Below are 19,681 nucleotides of genomic sequence, written 5' to 3'. Positions count from 1 at the left end.
AGAACACGTGACTGTGTGCGGATAGAGAGACAAACAGAAAATAGAGAGTACCGTGCATTTACAGACACAACAGAAAGAGTTAATGTGAGAAAAAGCTGCTTAGTATTTAGCATTAACCTCCTGCAATGTCACCTAATATTTCTGTTTAATTTACATTTACTATGTCCTTGTTTAAACCAGCTTGGAGCACTGTATTTAGCTTAATGACCAGGCTAGGGGTCGATCCACAAGGGCTCCAGAGCAGCTTATCTGTGCACCTGCGCTGGTTTTAGGCAACAAGACAGAGGGGTGGTTGTTCAATTCTCTTTTTTTTTTTTTTTTTGAGAAATGTTCAGTGTTTCAAAGCTTGGGTGGGAGTAAGGGATGTGTGGCAGCTGCAGCTGGACTCTGTAGCCTGAACACACACACACACACACAGGAAGGGGATTCTGGTATGAAGATATGGCACAAGCACCAAGGCCTGGAGTTCAAGGCTGCAGGTCAAGGGCCTAGTGGACAGAGAAAACTACACAGGGGTGAAAGTAGGAAAAAAACAAGAGATATTCTGCCAAATAATAACATCTACCAACGCAACTCCCTACCTATTTGGTCCATGTACATTTGGTTAATTGGTTTTCCACTTCTTATCCTGTAGCTACAAAAAAAAACAGAGAGCCTTTCCCTGTTTTGAATGATATAAAAATCAACAACCCGTTTTCTACAACATAATTAAACTAAATACAACAAAATACAAAAGATGAATATGAAAAAATATAAATTAAAACAATTTGTTTATTTTTCATTCCTGCTTGTGTAGGGTGACCAGAGGTCCTCTTTTACCCGGACATGTCCTCTTTTTTAGACTTAAAAAATGTCCGGCCGGAATTTCACAAACGTCCGGGATTTTGTTTTTCTAGAGCTTACATAGAACTTCGAGAAGCGTTTCACAAACTAGTCCCGCCCTCCTATACGCCGATTGGTTCGCTTGAGTGAGAAGGGGGCGTGGTGAAGTAGCCTAAAATCTTCTGATTGGACGGTCTGACTGTAGAGCTACCGTTATTGGTCGATAACCTTCTCTGTAAACATTTAATTGGTCAGTCTGCACGTCAGTTGTCCTGGGTTACGTCAGGCAAAGCTCATGTACCTACCCTCATCTCGAGCAGCTATGCCGAAACGTTAATGTAAGTTCTCGGATCAATAAAAAAAAAAATCCCATATTTTGTGCAGCAAATAAAGGTGTAAAGAACCTAAAAGCACACACAGGTTCAGCTAAACATACAACGGCAGTCGGCAGCGTTGTATGCCCCCCCCCCGTTATGTTATGCATGTTATGAAAAAACAAAATATCAATTTATAGTCAACTAAAATCAACCAATTTAATTCCGCTCACAGTCCAATACCATGGAGGTTAGGTGAATTGGCTTCTCTCTAAACTGTCCTGGTGTGTGAGTGAATGAGTGTGTATGTGAATGAATGTCTGTGTGTGTGGGCCCAGATATGGACTGGTGCTGTATCCAGGGTGAAACCCTAGTGCCCGATGCAGTCCTCCAGGTGGACGGTCGTTCCTGGTCGAGAGTACGCTGTGTGCGTTTGGCTGCCGCTTCACGTCAGTGTGTGTGTGTGTGGATTGAATGTTGAGTGTTGATTGTAAAGCATCCTTGGGCTCTAGAAAGGCGCTATATAAGTGTAACGTTAAATTAAAATAAATTAATTAATTGTTGATAACATAAAAATGTAGAGGAACGGGTCGTTCTCAGTCCAGTAAAAAAATCTTTAAAGGTAAAAGTCTTTAACAAAACAAGCAGTCATTGTCATGGCTAAGGATTTCCACTTTGACACTGCAGTGCTCCAAATACGAGCAAAAATAGATAACCAGGGTTTCTTACATCACAAGCCTAAGGAATCATTTCCTTGACTTGAGCGGAGAGAAAAAGACAAGAAAAAAATAGACATTTTTGCTTACTTACACCAGCAGGGGGCGTTATTGCTCAATAAAACAAAAATACAAGCTTTTTGTTGTTTTAAGAGATTAAATCTTCCAAAGACCCACTTCTCCGCCTGACAGCTGTGACAGCTTTAGAATCATGAGCAACAGAGACAGCCATAAAAGAAACAATTTTTTTATTATTATTATTTTGTAATACCATATATAATGCAACAATTGCATATCTTTGGCAAAAATAAACTTTATAAACATTTTATTAACAGAGGTTAGCTTACAAAACCAAAAGGTTGAGTCTGTTAGACAGACATGGCAGACAAATGCGAGCAAACTGGATTGCAGCTTTCAATCTGTGGGACATAATAATAATAATAATAATAATAGGGAAATAACTATCACTCTCCTGTATCATGAGGTTGTCAGAAGCTGAGCCTTTAATTAAATATTCCAGGTCTGGGAGAAACGAGTGCCTGTATTTATAACCTTCAAATGTAATACTACAGCTGTCTTCATCTAAACCATCTCTAATAATACTGGCATTCTGTGTTATCACTATGCACAGATCAAGGAAACAGGGAGCCTTGGTGAAAGTGGCAGGGCAACAGCATCATTATAGCAGGCAGTTTAAAGGGAATTCTACTGTTTAAAAAGTCCACATAATTGAATTGCTAAAGTTATAAACAAGGCCGTTCAGAGTGAAAAACCATACAGTCGTCGATATAAGAACCCAGTGTCTGACGTTTTCCTCTTAGAATGTCATGGCATGAAATTAAATGATTATAATTATGCTGCCTGAGACACTGTTTTACAGTAGTTTTACAAAGAATGCTTTTAGCCTAAATGTGTTTTTAAAAATACACTGAAGGAGATTTTAATGCAAGGTGGAATGCAAAAGCCCGCCTTAAGAACCATTTATTTTCAGATTGAACAGTCTTACTATTATAGTCACATATAAAAACATGCCACATGTAGGTGCATTGGTAATTTTAGATGCCCAATAAAATGGCCATACCTGCACTGCAGACCACCCAACCCCTTGTTCGTGTCACCCACACTGTAAAGAAATCAAAATGCTTCATAAAACACTCTGAAAGGCTTTGTTTATAAATAGTGAGGGAGGAAAGAAAACTGAAATTGTCAGAATGCCCCTGTAAGTAACAGAATACTAGCTGCTGTGTTAGTAACTGCTGTTGTTCAATAGGCTCAGTAGTTACGGACCAGTTACTGGAATGCCAGGTGCAGTGGTTTCTGGGCAGAATTAGGAATAAATGGCAATGGCATTTCACATATTCAGGTAGGTAAAACCTGAACACAGCCTTAAAAACACATAGAACACCAAAAAAAATAATGGTAGGGTCATTTACAACTGTCAATTCCAAATAAACATAAAAACACAAAAATCCTGAATAGGGACAGCACCTTGCTCAGGTCAGATTCATTATATTCTGATCAGAATTCTGCAGCCATTTCTAACATCACTCTGCACCTTGGCCACACACATAAACTTCCTCTCTCATCAGCTTGGCTTCCTGTAGGTCTGCTCCCATGACTTCCTCCCAAAAAAATAAAAAAGGGCTGCAGAAATATGAGTGTTTTTTCCTCTCTTGGCTGCCTCAGTCTGACCCACAGTAGCTTTTCTTCCAGAGTCTGCATTGTCACTGGTTTCCTCTCAAGCATGCAGAACTCTCTGGAGGTTGTGTGCGCAGTGGAGTGCTCGGTTGCTTCAAACCCGGGAGCAGTGGTTCTCACAGCTCCTGCGACTGTCCACTGAGGGGAATCTTCGATTCAGCAAGTCTCTGCTCTCAAGAGCTGGCACCACAAACAAATGTTGATGATCATTTCTTAAATGGCAGCAAGACTAAGCGACACAATGAGTTGCAAAAGAAATAAAGAGGTTGTGTTGTTTCCTATAACTTGCTTCAGCGCTCAAGTTCACAGGGAATTAAACTAGTGAGCATGATGGCACATGTCTACACTGACTATACAGATAAATGGTGAATAAATACTAAAGTGAATGTGCATGCAAAGAGTAACAGCTTTGCTTTCAAGCCGTTAATCTCCACAACTGCATGACACAATAACTGTACTGCTCAGGGAGGTGGTTTGGGGCACTGATCCAATCAGAATGAACAGGAAAGTCACATGGTTTTGACATCATAGCGGTGATAGAACAAGGCTCCAGGGGACATGCCATTTTCACCAGACAAAATACAAAAACAGCAGTACAAAAATAAAATAACTACAAGTATTTAGGTCAACTAATTATTGCATTTATCTTTGTATCAGATTTCTCAACCAACGTTTTAAGATCCAAAACCAATGGCACTTTCATCTTTCTTTTTTTTTTTTCCTCTTATTCAGCTTTTTTTCCCTCTATGATGAAGCCCAAGCCACTTGGGAGTTTGTGATATCCATGCATTCATTCTCAGTATAAATAAGTTTGTGTTGTTTTTAGATGTGGAAGCATGCAAATCTCCTCTGGGTTAATCTTGTTTGTTTTTTGTTTAGTTTTTGTTCTGTTTTCCAAAGTTCTCCTTTTCCTCCTCACACCCTTTTACTCCTGAACATAACATATGCAGGTGGTGGTTTACGTGAGTGTGCACCTCTTCTTTCCTTCTACTCTTTTCTACACAACAAAAGAAAGTGTCAAGTATGGCTTTTCTCTCCTGCGTATGTATTAGTATTGCCTGTTTGATGAGATGATAGGGAGCATTTGTTTCAGATTTGAAAAAAAAATCTCAAACATACTAATGTCAGTGAGAAGGGAACCAGAGGAGAGAGGCCAGACGGGCCACAGGAACCAGTCACATATTAAGGGGCTGGGAATAAAGGGGTTAACAGGATAGGGAATCTGGGCTTCATTTACTGTTTAGCTTTCTGCTCTTGCGTCTCGAGGCACCCAGACTGGTGCAAATACCAGCCAAGTGCAGGAGCGATCCGGCCGCTTCTTTTAACTCTTCGTCCACCTCGGTCCTGGACTCTCGTCTGACCCGTTTTAAAGATTGGTGGCTTCGGATGATTCCGTGGTTGCTGTGGCCAGTGCCCCTTCGTTCCTGCTCCACATGCGCAACAAGACTAGAGACCACAGCTTGATAACGAGGCATCTGCTGTTGTGTACAGGAAACAGAGGGGCTGCTGTAGGTGTGGTCTTGTTTTGGATCCCGACTCACGACCACCAGGTCCCTACGCGACAGGTCAATGGGCCCCTCTTGATCGCCTGAGACAAAAATATTAAAAGAAGTGATTGGTGTTACATTAGACAAAGGCAAACCAAAATTAAGGACAGCTGCCATTTGCTGAAAAACCTTGCCATTCAGTTAAATCTAACCTTTTACCGTTTATAACCGTTCTTAAGTCTACAACAAGAGCAAAGAGACCACCGGACTACCATTAGCCATTTAGCCATTAGCCGGACCACCATTAGCCATATAGTCATTAGCCGGACCACCATTAGCCATATAGTCATTGTCACAGAGGATTTTCTGGCATTTCAAAAACAGGAAAGCCCAAAATACATACCTTGGTCATTGGGCTGGAGAAGCTTTGGTGCTTCATATCAATGTCGTTGTTTACAATAATAACAAACTATAAAAACTGTTTATCCTGTCTGTTGCTGAAGCACTGTCCTGAGATCACATTAAAGCAACTGTTTACCAGAAAGCAACAAGGTAACATTTAAGTTTTTGAACATTTCTAAAACCAAGCACCTTAAGATTGTATCAACCAAGTAATCTCCACTTGATAAAGGAACAGGGCATCGCTGGGAACAAGATATTTATTACTATAAAGGTCCGACTGATAAAACGGTCCTGTAACTAATTCACAGCTTTGTTTATGTTGAGTAACACCTCACTCTGGTTTTCTGGCTTTAATAATCTGGGGATTTTGTCCATTTTCGTGTAAAGTTAAACAAAAAGCTGTGCAGATGTAATTTACTCGTCAGAAAGTCAGTAACGGTGAGATGTGTCTGTTTATTCGTGTCGTTATAGGGACAGACAAGATGACTTTCTGTTTGTTAAATAAATAGTAGAAAACAAAAGGCTCTGACACAGTCTCCAAACTAGAGAAACAAAGAAGAGACTATATAAATATTAGCTCAACGTTTAACACAATTCTGTTCGAGGCTCCAGTAAAACACTGAGCTGCATCACGGTGGATTGTGGACCTACAGCGCTGAAGCGGCGCGAGTGTGTCCCAATTCAGCTGTCAACACTCTGACCCCTTGAACATGCTTTTTATAGGTCCCAAAAAGAGTACTTGTCCAGGGAAAAGTGGACCTCTGGTCACCACCAATGGTTCCAAATTTATTCACGAACTGGAATGTGAAATATGGCTGAACTAACAACAGACGGTGTAGTGGTACCACCTTAAGTTCTCTCTGTGAAATACGGCTGAATTAACAGTTCCTACTGGCGCATACGCAAATCAACATTAGGAGTCAGTTAGTCAATAAGCGCAAATGCCTCTTCTAGGCCTGCCTGGTAAGCGGTCCGGCAATTACCGCTTGTGGCTGTTGTTACCACTATTTTACTACGCTACAATCAGCTTAATAATTAACACTCACAAACTAAAAATCTCTCATTCTACACCCCATCAATGAATAGGACTTCAGGAGCACTGCTGATAATATATTGTTTAGACAGTTGGATGTTAGTGAGTGATTCACTGGTATAATGTTGTGTACTGGTTACTTAGACATAACATCTGAATTCACCTTATAGGTATATGATTATAGCTATATATGATTATAGCTATATATGATTAAACCAAAGAGATGGTTGTAGACTTCAGAAAAACAAGGGGTGAGCACTCGCCGCTGAACATCGACAACTCTGCTGTGGAGATTGTCAGGAATACCAAATTCCTTGGTGTTCACCTAGCGGATGATCTCACTTGGTCCACTAACACCAGTAACATCAAAAAGAAAGCCCAGCAACGCCTCTACTTCCTGCGAAGGCTGAAGAAGGTTCATCTCCCCCCTCCAATTCTCACCACTTTCTACAGAGGAGTCATCGAGAGCATCATGACCAGCTGCATCTCTGTCTGGTTTGGGAACTGCACTGTGGCAGATCGCAAGTCCCTCCAGCGGATCGTGAGGACAGCTGAGAAGATTATCGGTGTGTCTCTTCCCTCCATTACAGACATCTACACCACTCGCTGCACTCGCAAAGCACTCAGCATTGTGGGAGATCACACACACCCTTCACACACACTCTTCAACCTACTGCCGTCTGGAAAAAGGTATCGAAGCATTCGAGCCCTCACATCCAGACTCCGTAACAGCTTCTTCCCACATGCTATCAGACTCCTGAACACCTAGAGACTAAGACTGGACTGAAAGAAGCACACACACACACACACACACACACACACTTCACACAAACACTGGTCTGTTGGACTGTAAATGTTTTCACATATCCGGTTTACATCATGTTTACATCCAGTTACCGTTTACAGCACAAATACACTTTAAATTGCAGTGTCTCTCTCCCTCATCCCCTCCGTACTTATGGTTTTTGCCTTGTCTTGTATTACATTGTATTGTATTGTACTGTAGGGACATTGTTTTGTATTTTTCTTAGCCATATCTTCTGCACTTTAATGTGTATGCACTGGTTTATGTTGCACTAGATTGTACTAGTTGCACTTTAATGTTGTGTATTGTTTTGTGTTCTATGTCCTTTGCACTTTAATGCGTGTGCACTGTTTCATGTTGCACTAGCTTTACACTAGTCGCACTTTAATGTTGTGTATTGTCTTATGTAGCACCTTGGTCCTGGAGGAACGCTATTTCGTTTCACTGTGTACTGTAAACACTATATACTGCTGAAATGACAATAAACTTCTTGAACTTGAACTTGAACTATAGACTATATTATTTTTCCACACAGAATGTGTGCTAATCATCCTCTAATGTTCATCAGTGGTCAGTTTCTGATCATAGGACAACTCTATATTGTACATTTGTCATCTAGGTAGTCTTCTCACAGCCACAGTTACACTAACAAGAACACTAATGGGGCTTATACACTTGTAATAAGACAAGACACACAACCATGGCACTACCACATTGTTCTTACGTCAGTGCTGTGCCGTGAATGGTTCACTGTCCAAATATAGCTGATCATCAGTGGCGTCGGTGGTCCCTTTCCACTGACAGACAGGCTAAAGTAAGGGTTACCAACAGAATCCACAAAAAAACTTGTTTGCCTAATTTTTAGCAGGTTCAAGGGGTAGATATAAAACAGTTAACTATAAATCTATACTGGGCATCTGCATGGTTCAGGATTGTAGGTACAGTGGTAGATGTAGGTGTATGAAATAAACTGGCGTCTCTGTGTACATGCCTACACTATAAACATGTATTCACTTTCACATACAGAAAATAAAACTGATATATGAGGGGAGAAAAGAACTGGAGCCAGAGTGATGGATGATATCTGTATAATGGTGTTCTCTTACATGGATCAATGTTCTGCTCTGAGGCAGACTTTAAGAGCATCATGGCAGTGGCAGCATCAAAATCAGATTCTGAAAAGAGAAAGAAACATTGGATGGACAAAGGTTTCAACTGTCAGCGCACTAGACTGCTTGTGTGTGTGTGTGTGTGCGCGTGTGTGAGTGAATGAGTCACTTGCAGCCAGTGCGATCCCTCATTACAAAGCACCAGTGCCTTGGTTGTCAAGGTTACAAAATACAGGAGAGAGATGGCATTTGCGCGCAGTGTGGACCGGCAGAGGATGAACTGAACAAAAGCAGCCGAGATGAGTGATATGCTTAAATGTGTAATGATACATCTACTAATGGTGTGTGAAGGATATGACCCGCTTAAAGTCCTCCAGAACAGAACTAATGCACTGAGGTACATCAGTTAAGTCCTCTTACCTTTCAAAGAGTAGCCCTGCTCCAGTGTGAACAGGTGACGAGGAGGAGATGAGGCACTATGAGGAAAAGCAGACAGGTATCACTAACACACAAAACACACACTGTATAGTTTTGACATAGAAGCTTTAGGCATTTGTAAAAAAATCTCTGATTTTATATGAATATTGATTCTGTTATTGTGGTAGGCTTCAAGAAGAGCTTTTAAAAATACCCTGAATACAGTAATGGGAACGGATGAACTATTTACACTCTAATGGAAAATAACAGACTGCTAAGTGACTGAGAAAATAATACTTAATAACAATGTAATTTATTGCTGAGGACACCAGTATTGTAATAAATGTTCACTGTCCAGAGAAATATGTGTTTCCATTTTTGTTGATATTTGGTTTATTTACATAATTTGAACAAAGCTGTCCTTTGTAGTGTAGGGGAGTTGTTTTATGAGACAACATGTTTGTTTTACCATTTGCAAACTTCTCATCAGGGAACAACTGTACCCTAAAATGAGTGATTGTAGTGATAGTGATTAAAAAGTGATTGTGAGTGCCTTATTCGTCTTTAACTCAGTTGGCTTTAAATAGCTTGTATTTGTGGGTTTTTACCATGTGCATGTCATACACGCAGCAAGTTTCATTTCCTGATTGTGTAACGACGTGGCAAATTAATTTTTTCAAATTCTGATTAATTTAAATGAATGTACCTGGGAGGGGAGGCAGGTGGGGTGTAGAAGGCGTGTGCATTTGGGAAATGCTGTTTCTTCAGTGCTTGCATCAGAGTGGGCCGGAACTCGGGATGAACGCACCACAGAGAGCCTTTACCATTGGTCTGAATCAAAGAGGGGGAGTGGTTAAAATTCCAAGGAACTAGTTTGACATCAGCAAGCTGTGATAGGCACAGAGCTTTCAGGAAGCACCATGACTAAATTCCGCTGAGTGGTTTACTCACATAACCACACACCTGCTCCACAACAACAAGCCTGAGCTTTGTCTTTTTTTTTTCTGTGGTGCTCAGTCATACGTAATATTTAAACAAGTGCTAAAGCCACAAAAATGTCCTCAGGCAGATCCACAGAACAGGACAGTAACAGGACGTTTACGACATATATTTGTGTGTCTGGACGTGTAAGAGCACATTCTGTTAAGTGTACATAAAACAGGCTCATCACCTCTTTGAGGTGTGGTCCTGCAGGGGTGATATGACCTTGACTCAAATCACCAGCCGTGCTCATAAACAGGAAAGAGGAAATATCACCATGGCAACAGACACCAGGCTGCTCCATATGAAACCCACAGATTCACACACTCGTACAGACACAGACACACACACGTTAATGCAACATCATCGCAATCGCTTTCTCTGGTTCACACCAAAATTAACTGAAAGCTCAGCTCTTTTGCACCCTTGCTCAACCAGCCATGTGCTCTGCTTCTGACAGCCAGCTCTCAACAAGCACAATATCAACATGTTACATTTCTCATGACCTGGTTAATTGAATGTCCCAATGCAAGGAAATATTTTTGCCCACCGTTAGTTGTTTTTACAGTGGAAGAAACTGAATCTTTATTAGCTTTTGGCAGAATAGTTCTTTATCAGACACAATAATCATATCTGCACCCGTGTGAATGAAGTTTCCTCTTCCAAGAATGACCACACCTCACATAAACAGTCAAATGTTCAAAGACTATAAAGTACATTCGAATGTGCTTCTGTTTAACTGTTGGTGACCCCTTCTCTATATGGCTTTGATAAACTGGTCACTTTCTTACCTTCCCTAGGCTCCGATCTACCTTGCGGAAGCACTTGTTGAGGGACAGGTTGTGGCGCACTGAGTTCTTCCAGCCAGTAGGGGCACTGGAGAAATACGGGAAGTGTTCCAGGATCCAGCCATAGATGTCTTTTACAGGAAGAGATTTGCTAGGTGACTGCTCAATAGCCATGTAGATGAGAAGGGAGAAGGAAAATGGGGGCTTCGATTTGAGAGGATCTCTTTCACTCCCTGGACTTCCAGAAGAAACAGAAGAAGCGGAGGATGAGGACAGACTGTGGCAATGGGGTGAGCTAATACTGCCCTCAATGTCAAACAAGGGCCCTCGGCAGGGCGGGGCCTCAGGTCCTCCCAAAGTGAAGTTCTGCAGCAGGTTCTCGTGGAGCCAGTTCAGATTGGTCAACTCATCATCCTCAGTCTCTGCCCTAGAACCGCCTGCAACCCCGGCAGGGCCAATCTGGTCCAGGCTAGTGGCCATAGGGCTGGAAGCGCTCTCTGCTTCTGGGAGAGTCCCTGCTCCACACACACCCTGAGAGCCTGGAGATTCAGCTTTCTTATCTGGAGACATGCCGATTATTGGACCCATCAAACCAGGAGGATCTATGAAAAGAGAAGGAGGTTAAGATAAATATATTTGTTACTGAGATTTCTGTGTACCAGCAAAGACAAAAAGAGACAGAGAGTAAGGGCGACATTAAGAACATATTTAAGAAATAGTTTGGTCTCTGAATGTCAACTGAAAATGGCAGGCCATGAAATAGTGATGAGAAAAATCGTGAGTGTGTTTTTAGCTTGATAAATCACAGGTGTCTCTACATTTAGCACAGTACATTTACTTTCAGAATGATCTAGAAACTTCTTCATTAAAATTTTGCACTTGACAGCTGCAGATAACTTCCTCAAGTTCAAATGATTTTGTGAAGTCCGCTCTAAACATTTTTTAAAGCACCTGCAGGGCAGATATTTCATTAATCATATTTGAGAATGTCGACACATTCCAATCTGGTAGGATAAAATTAGAGCGCTCTAGAATCAGGACATTTTAATATTCAAAACACCAAGAAAACATTTAAGAAAACATTTATAACACATCTTTCTAACTCTATAATATGTAGGCTGAGTACTGAGGGTGTATCAAGAACAATGAAAGCAACTGAGTGAAGCTAGGGCCAAAATTCTCTTAGGGTGCATTACAGGACCTATTGATATTTGATGTTTTAACCCCATTTGTCACTGGACATTGTCAGCCGTTATCTTCTTCTCTCTTTGCCCTCTCTTTTATTTCCTCTCCTTACTTAGGAGAATTGAGAGGCTCTTGAGAGGATTCTCAGGACAAAGTTAAGGGCCTCTTAGGAGTCTACTCGAGTGCCTGAAAGGACTCTGATCCGCTCCTTCTGTTCACAACCGCACATTGTGTGTGTATTCAGCAACGCCTTACTGATCGAAGCAGCAGAAGAGCAGAGCACAAATCCCAGCGTCCGTATTCACGGCTCAGTAATGCCCTCTGTGAAACAGAGTGACAGGGAAGGACAAAGAGGCTGTGTGAGCACCAGACTCCATCTCCTTGGTCATGGCCGCAGGCAGAGAGGCAGCCCCAGACAGCCTGGAGGAACAGGAAGCCCCTGGAGTCCTGGTGAGAGACAACAGCTCGAGCAGACCAATCACAGCGCGGCTCAGATGCAGACTAAATGGCTTCCTCTGATGGACAGCCACGGAAATCACCCAGAATACACTGATGAATAAATAATCAGCTGAAGTAAAGGAGGTCTGGCTGCTGGGGGAAAGTGACTGCCTCATTCTGTTCTTACTTGTACCACCACTCAAATGAGCCACTGCCATGGAAACCATACAGCACATCAATAAATAAATAATCACCTAAAGTGCTGCTCTGAATCACTCCTCCTCTCTTCAATCTACCTCTCTCCTTTCTGTCCGTCTCAGTGTCTCACTTGCGCTCTTTGGTGAGTGCAGCAGGGGAGAAGGAAAGTGGAGGGGTGCTTCTTCCTCTTTCAATACTTTGCTTCTAAAACACTCAAGTTAAAAAAAAAACTCTTCCTGTTCATGTGAGAAAGTCTCATTGTTGACAAAATGATCAGCTTCTGTAGAGCGTGAGAAAACGTATTTGGAGATTTGTTTATAAAAGGGGCTAGGTTTGGATTTGTATTATGCTCCTTGTAGTGTTAAAAGGGCACTTTATTTTGTCCCTTTATCATATTATAAACAATACAATTCCAGCCAATCAATCCAGTGGGGCCCTCGAACAGAAAATCAGCACATTCTGAGTTCATGGTTCTGCATTTAAAGAAATCTGCCGATTTGAGCTAAAGCACTTTAGTTCCATCCATGATAATGCATCAGAAAAAAAAAACAACCAGAACATTACAGTGTATGTGTCTTTTCAAGCTGCTTGTATAAAATTCCCAGCTTTCCCAGTATCTGCTCTAATCCCAGCATCACACACACTGGCTGTCATTAACCCCCATTAGCAAAACAAAGCCAACCTGCTCCTGTAAGCTCATCAGCACATCTACAAGCTCTCCATCCACAAAGAGAGACAATGCTAATGACAGGCCTCAATGGTTGGCTGCCACTTCAAACACAAACATGCGTAGTGTGTATGGGTGGAGCAGTTTTAAAACACAACACAACACACACACACATACATTTGAATAGTCATTTCTTTGCCATGTATCTTTCCGACAAACGCAACCACAAAGCTTGGCCTTTTTTGTGGCTAAAAATAAGTATCATAGTCAAAGACAACCGAAATTAAATTCTTCCACTTCAACAACCAAGACTAATTTAACAATGAAATATACTGCTGGTCCATCACATCCCTGAAGAAATAAAGATAAACCTTTTTCTAAAAATATCCTACATTCACCTTTCCCCTCTCATCATCCAGCTCCGTCGGCCTAATTAACATCAATGTTTAAGAGAGGATTAATTCACGGCTGAACTACTTTTCTCACTGAGGGCTGGGGAAGCGATTGCTCAACTGTAATAAAACAGCAGAGTGACACTGTGAAAAGTGTGCTGCGTGGCCCAGCATGTCTAATCAGTCCACCTCAACCACAGAGTCTATGCCAGAAACACTTGCAGGGAAGGGATTTTCTGTGCTGCACGTTCTTATCGCTGTCAGTACTGGTCTGCAGAGCATCAGGCTTGAGTCACTGGCTCCTGGTGTTTCGGTAGAACGCAGAGAGAGTTGATCTGACAGCCCAGCAGGAAGGTCACCTACCCTCATTACACAGCAGCTGGAGATTAATAACTGCTATTGATATCGAAACTTTTTCTCTTACAAATCCGTCCTGGATTTAGATATTCTGCATGGCAGGGTCCCTGACACTGATGAGATGTCTGACAGAGGCTAATGGATCTGTCGCTTTGCTCTTGAAAATTCTGCAAAGAATTCTGACAAACTCTGAAACTCCGCTTAGGTGTTACACATCTCATACAATAAAAAAGTCTAAGTTGTTGAGAATGTGTTTAGGGTCCTGTTTCCCACAACACGTGGTAACAGTTCAGTACACAAGCTACTTAAACACATTCATAAGAAAGTGCTCTGGAATCTGAAAAGCTGTAATCCAAAACACCAAGGACATTGCTTTAAAATGGCTGGGAATTATTTTTGAAGAAAGTTCCATTAACCAATGTTAAAAAAAAAAAAAACTTTGACATGAACATTATCAGCTGGGCACAGAATTGAGCAATGCATTGAGGGCTTGTAGGTTTCATTTCAGCATTTTCTCCCACAAACTTTTACAGAACAATCAGAACAAATCAGATTACACATAGTACTGGGTAAATTATAGGTGATTATTTGCTCAATTAGACTGAATCAGATTCTCACAATAAAGAGCACAGATATCTTAAGATGTCCAACAGCAATAAACATGGATCTGAAACATACAAATGGAGGTCAGTAGCTAAAGTCCATGTACCAATTAGACAGTGAAAGTACTGTTTCATCAGACACATTTCCTCTAGCACACAAACACGTTTAAGTTGCCATAGTACACGCTGTCCCACCAGCGTGCCGCCTGCTCTCCATCCTGTGTCACTCTCACACCCTTCCATCTCTATTAAACACACCCAGTTTATTCAGGCAGGAGTGACCCAAACAATAGAGGCCATTGTAACCAGGGTGACACAGGGGCTACGGGGCTAGAGCTGGATCTTTGCATCAAGGCACCGCTCAGCATTAGCATCACTGTCAATGAGCAGAGGGGCCCTGATGGCCCTGCCGGCTGCTCTAAAGACCTAAATCCTTCAGAAGGAAAGAGAGAGGGATGGCAGAGAAAGAGAGAAGCCGGAGCACTCCAGGCTGAGCTGAAGAAAGGCGGGGGGTTGGGACGCTACCTAGTCAAACTTGGGGGTTCACATTTGCAACTGAAATCCTGAGCAGTGCCTATATTTGATTACCACGCCCCAGTGTCACCATGTATCCATGGCAACCAAAGCATTTCCAGCCTCGAGGGGATGCGAGTCGTACCTCTCGGTCTGCCGCTGAGGGCACGAGAAACAAAAAGAGGCTAACTACAGATGAGAAATATGTGCAGCTGGGCCATAACGAGAAGATGGGAGGAGGAGGGGTCCACAGACAAAGGACACAGTCGTTAGATGGTGGGTGAAAGCTGGGGCACCAGTCGTGCTTGTTTATTCAGTTGTGTCATGTTTTGGAAGTGCAAAATGACCCAACTAAATAAAGACGACTATGCAAGGGCAATAAAATGGAATATATTTGTTTTGTTTTTGGACCAGCGCAAGTATCTCTTTAATTCAGAACCAGGATTTTCACAACAACAAAACATTACGGCATTTTTTCTAAGGACCCTTTCACAACGAAGTCTAATAATTAAAAATGCACAGCTCAGTTAGACTTTTCCGGTAACTACAACAGAGACTTTTAAAGTAAATTGCAGACTCTGCATTTTCTGAGAGAAAATAACAAGAACACATCCATTCGAGGAAAAGGGCAGAACATATCTGTCATTGTGAGAGTCATAATGAGACTAATTAATTTCCCAGCCTGGTGTCAGGAGAGCAGCAATAAGCAAGGGATCATTTGCTGTGGCCTACAAGAGCCCTCCTGAGAGCAGCAATAAAAGGGGCAGCTATCGCTCTGTTCATTAATCCAGCACATTGGACAGGTCTTGAGAAAAATACACTGGACAAATCTCTTTCTGCACCTACTGACAATGCACCAAGTACATCAAAACAACATAGAGACTCTGATTTGGCTCCGAATCGTCAAGCTGATGTACTGTCAATGGTGAAGTGCACAGAGTGATAGTCACAGTATATCCTTCTATACCACAGGTGTGTAACAACCTTGTATAATCTACTGTATAACACCTGGCGAGTTAGGCTGAAACTATACTAGGGCGTTTGAACGGTAAAACTCTAAAACCTTTATTTATCGCTACTGAGAAACAACAGGCCTTACTCAGAGCTTCGGACTAATGTACAGCAAATACAAACACAATATATGACAGCAGTAAACACCCTGTAAACACAGATTTAAATACTTAAATTAATCCTCCTTTAAAAGTGACACTGCTTGTTTACCCACCCCTAAACTGACAATATTAATGATTTAATAACACAAATTTTCAGGCTTTTTCTTTTCTTTTGCTGTATAATGAAAGTATTCTGAACTGATATAAGAATGATGTGGATAGTTATAGAGCCCTGTGACGATAAAGCACCCACATTAACCTGAACAAACACTGAACACAGGAGTGTTATCTGCCCAGGAAGTAGGATTTCTCTGTTTAACCTGATAATTTCAGCCTAAAATCAAACCAGCCCAATGGGAAAGTTATGGAGGTCATTCCCACTGGAGAATCATCTACTCCTGACTCAAGCCATAGAGCTAAAAAGGGATGAATTTATGTCACACATGCACTGTAGAGCTCCTACAGCAACCAGACTCCTCTCAATGGGTATTCTACTAAGGAAAGGTTTCTCAATTGAAGTCTCAATTAAAAGTAGGAAAGGATCTGAGTGACATTCCCAAAGAAGAACCCTCCACTCTTGGCTCAAGTTATCTAGCCAACACAGACATCTTGCCTTGTGAATACCAGTCATTTAGATGTGTGTGAGTGTCTGTGTGTGTTTACAGCTAGAGGCTGTTTAAGTGGATAGTGTGCGGCCACGAAAAGCAGAACTCAGCGCTGTGATCATGTGACAGGAGTTGCCTGCTCGTCCTGCCCAGCTCTGAGCTGCTTCTGACCACGTGTCAGTGTCACTCACTCGTTTATAATCGGACTCGTCCGCCGGATACACCGCCTATACATTTACTTATCACGGGCTTGGTTTCACCTTCACTTTGAAACGCCGTGCTGGAAATGAATGGCCACGGATATTAGACAAACACACCAAAAAGGAAACAAAAAGTAACAATAGCAGCCCCCACCCTCCACTCTCTCTCTCTCTCTCTTACATAGTTGCCCTAGATTCTCAGCAGCACTGTAACCTTCACTAATAACCTTTCAAAACAAACCCTGAGCGAGATTCTCGCCTTTGCTCGACGAACGTGTTATTCAGCGTAGTCTGTTGGCTTTGAACACACGAGTCCACCAAATAAAGCACCTAAACCTGTATATATCCAACACCAGACTGACGTATGATACACGGAGCCACCATTAAGTCGTCAATAATCTAAACGTGTAACTTATAAAATGGACGGAGATATTAATAAACCAAACAAACACAACCGACAATTGACAACAGTCTAAACCCGCGGAGAGCGGGTCCAGCTCGGCTAACGCCCGTAGCCAAACAGCTAATGCGTGTCTTCTGAGAAACGAGGTAGCGCAGTTTGTTCAGCGAGTCTGAAGTTCACTTCTTCTTATTCGAATTTTCCTTTCCACCTTAAATGGCGTTGCAGATACAGCCTGGCGCCCATCATTTAAGGTGGAATAGAAAAAAATCGAAGACAACTTCAGCCTCGTAGTTGGATTCGCGTAGAAATAGCCTTCAGTAAAAAAAAACATTCCTTGTTTGTGCTGTTATAAATACATTAAATATACTTAAAACTGGATAGGACGGGCTGACTGCAGGTGATTGAGTTTAAAGACAAAAAACGTGCGCATTCCTCTATATCAACTTAGTTGATAAGTGGATCACATGGTCCGAATTTTTCCTTTTTCATTTTCAGTCATAAATACCTCAGCAATGTTACACAGGCTTGAGAGGGAATAAATATCGAGCCGAGGCCTTAGTGAGCTGTGTCGGGTTTCTATCAGCGTTGTGTGAGCGTGTTTGTGTGAGCGTGTTACTGTCTGAACAAACACGCTGGTGTATATTCGGTTTATATGTGAACAGACCTGGAGCAATAATAAACAGACGTTCACTTACATTCGTGCATTCTAAGGTCGCGTCCGCCGCCGAAGCCTCGTTGCGCTCATACAGTCAGTCGCCTTTTCACTCTTTTATTTTCCTCTCGTGTTGTGCTCTGTGTGTGCGCCTCTGTGTGTGTGTGTGTGTGTGTGTCAAAAGATCAGCAGCTGCTTCCTCCATACACGCAGCGCAGCGCAGAGATCACGCTGCACAGCAACGCTACCAGACCCCCCCCGCCGTAGCCAAGGCAACAGGGTCACCTCAGCCAATCACAGCGCGGCTCTCCGATCTCCCCTGACAACTGCCGCAGCGCAGTAGCACTTTTTTTATTCTTTCCCCCTTTTCCATTTTTTTAGCGAACCTCAGCACTAGGGCTGTTCGAGTCCAGACATTCAGGAGTCGACTCCGAATCAAATTCTTCAGAGACAAGAGTCGACTCCATACAATAAACTCCATTCCAGAAGCCAATGGTCAATCTCAGACGGCTCCGCACTGCCTTTATAGTGCAATATATAAGTAAAGGACATAAAAATATGGCACTATGTCCAGCAAGGAGGGTTTCTAGTTACAAATGACGTCGATGGTGTCAGTACCTTTCTTTAATTGTCTGCATAGTGCAGTGTGTACACTGAACTCTATAAACGGAAAAAAAGTTTGGTGCACATTGATGTGTTGCCTTTTTTGTTGTTCGTCAGTAGGTGCATGAGCTGTCATGCGTAATACATGCAGAAGCTTGCAACCAAAATCTAAATGAATATTGTGTGGTTTTGAAATAGTACTGTCATGTTGTGTTGTCCACCACATTTTCAGTTTGAGCAAGATCTGCTGCAGATGTTGACACACTGTTCACTTGAACATATTTCTTGTTCTCATTCAGAGTGACATTAATTAATGTAATACAGACTTTAGTATATAAATATGCCATTTATGACGCAAGTACTGACAGAACTGAAAATCTTTGAATGAAATCGAATCCAAAGCTTTGGAGTCGAATATTGATTCCTATCTGTAAGGAATCGGAGAACCGATTCCTTTTGTGATCGAATCGCAGCCATAGTGCTCGCCATCCAAGGCATGTTGGCGCCACGCGTTTGCTGCCCTTCACCCCACGGTTTAGGATGTTTTATCAGTTTAATATCTTTAATATATATATGTCCTGAGCATATTAGCACACAGGACATACAAGCCAACCCAGTCGTGTGGCGTCAGGTGTTCTATATGTGTCATTACTTTTTTTTTTTTTTGGCTTGGCTTGGCTTGTCACAAAATACACAGATAATGTATTGTCCAACCAAAATTGACTTATCATACTTGCTGTTGCTGAGGGAGTGTTTAGCTTTAAACAAGGTCGGCTGTCTCGTGACGTCATTCGGGGTATGATGGGGTGGGCTGAACGCAGATCCAGCAATGGAATTTCATTTTGTGACGTAATCATTGTTCTTCCTTTTAGCCGCCACATTTACATAAGTAAGGTTTATGATGACGTAGGCAGGAGTGGAATTAGATATAAGGACTGTGGATCTGTTTATTAATTCATCACCAGATACGACCTCCCCATTAAGACATCAGTTAAGATAGTAACACTGAGGAAAGGAAGGGGTGGAAGGAGATTCTGGAGGTGTTAACATTACAAGCAACACTGGCCTCATACACAGTGTCTGCAGACAGTAGCACTGTTAGTCAGTGTTGTTATGTTCTATACATGTTGCCTCCCTCGGTGAAATGATTGATCTGTGGTGAGGGGAATGGTGTATAGGGGG

General features: G+C 42.0%; 1 protein-coding gene across 1 annotated transcript; it reads right to left on the bottom strand.

Annotated features, from left to right (window-relative positions):
• Positions 1–2,132: 2,132 nt before the first annotated feature.
• foxn2b (forkhead box N2b) lies at positions 2,133–18,167 on the bottom strand. Its single transcript, XM_066665174.1, has 6 exons — positions 17,940–18,167; positions 10,576–11,174; positions 9,510–9,634; positions 8,807–8,862; positions 8,384–8,452; positions 2,133–5,138 (listed from the first exon to the last, which is right to left on the bottom strand). The coding sequence occupies exons 1-6, from the start codon at positions 17,947–17,949 to the stop codon at positions 4,780–4,782; spliced, it is 1,218 nt and encodes a 405-aa protein (XP_066521271.1). The 5' UTR covers positions 17,950–18,167; the 3' UTR covers positions 2,133–4,779.
• Positions 18,168–19,681: the final 1,514 nt, after the last annotated feature.

The sequence above is a fragment of the Hoplias malabaricus genome, chromosome 3, assembly GCF_029633855.1.
Source record: "Hoplias malabaricus isolate fHopMal1 chromosome 3, fHopMal1.hap1, whole genome shotgun sequence".
Classification (NCBI taxonomy): Eukaryota; Metazoa; Chordata; class Actinopteri; order Characiformes; family Erythrinidae; genus Hoplias; species Hoplias malabaricus.
Note: the sequence above shows the minus strand (reverse complement) of the source record. Positions and strands in the feature narration are given on the sequence as shown.

What these genes read in the sequence shown, in the direction of transcription:
- foxn2b (XM_066665174.1), bottom strand. An exon ending in GCAGGGCTACTCTTTGAAAG is followed by an intron (nt 8,453 to 8,806) that starts GTAAGAGGACTT and finishes TTCTCTTTTCAG; the next exon opens with AATCTGATTTTGATGCTGCC. An exon ending in AGAGCAGAACATTGATCCAT is followed by an intron (nt 5,139 to 8,383) that starts GTAAGAGAACAC and finishes TTTTTGTCTCAG; the next exon opens with GCGATCAAGAGGGGCCCATT.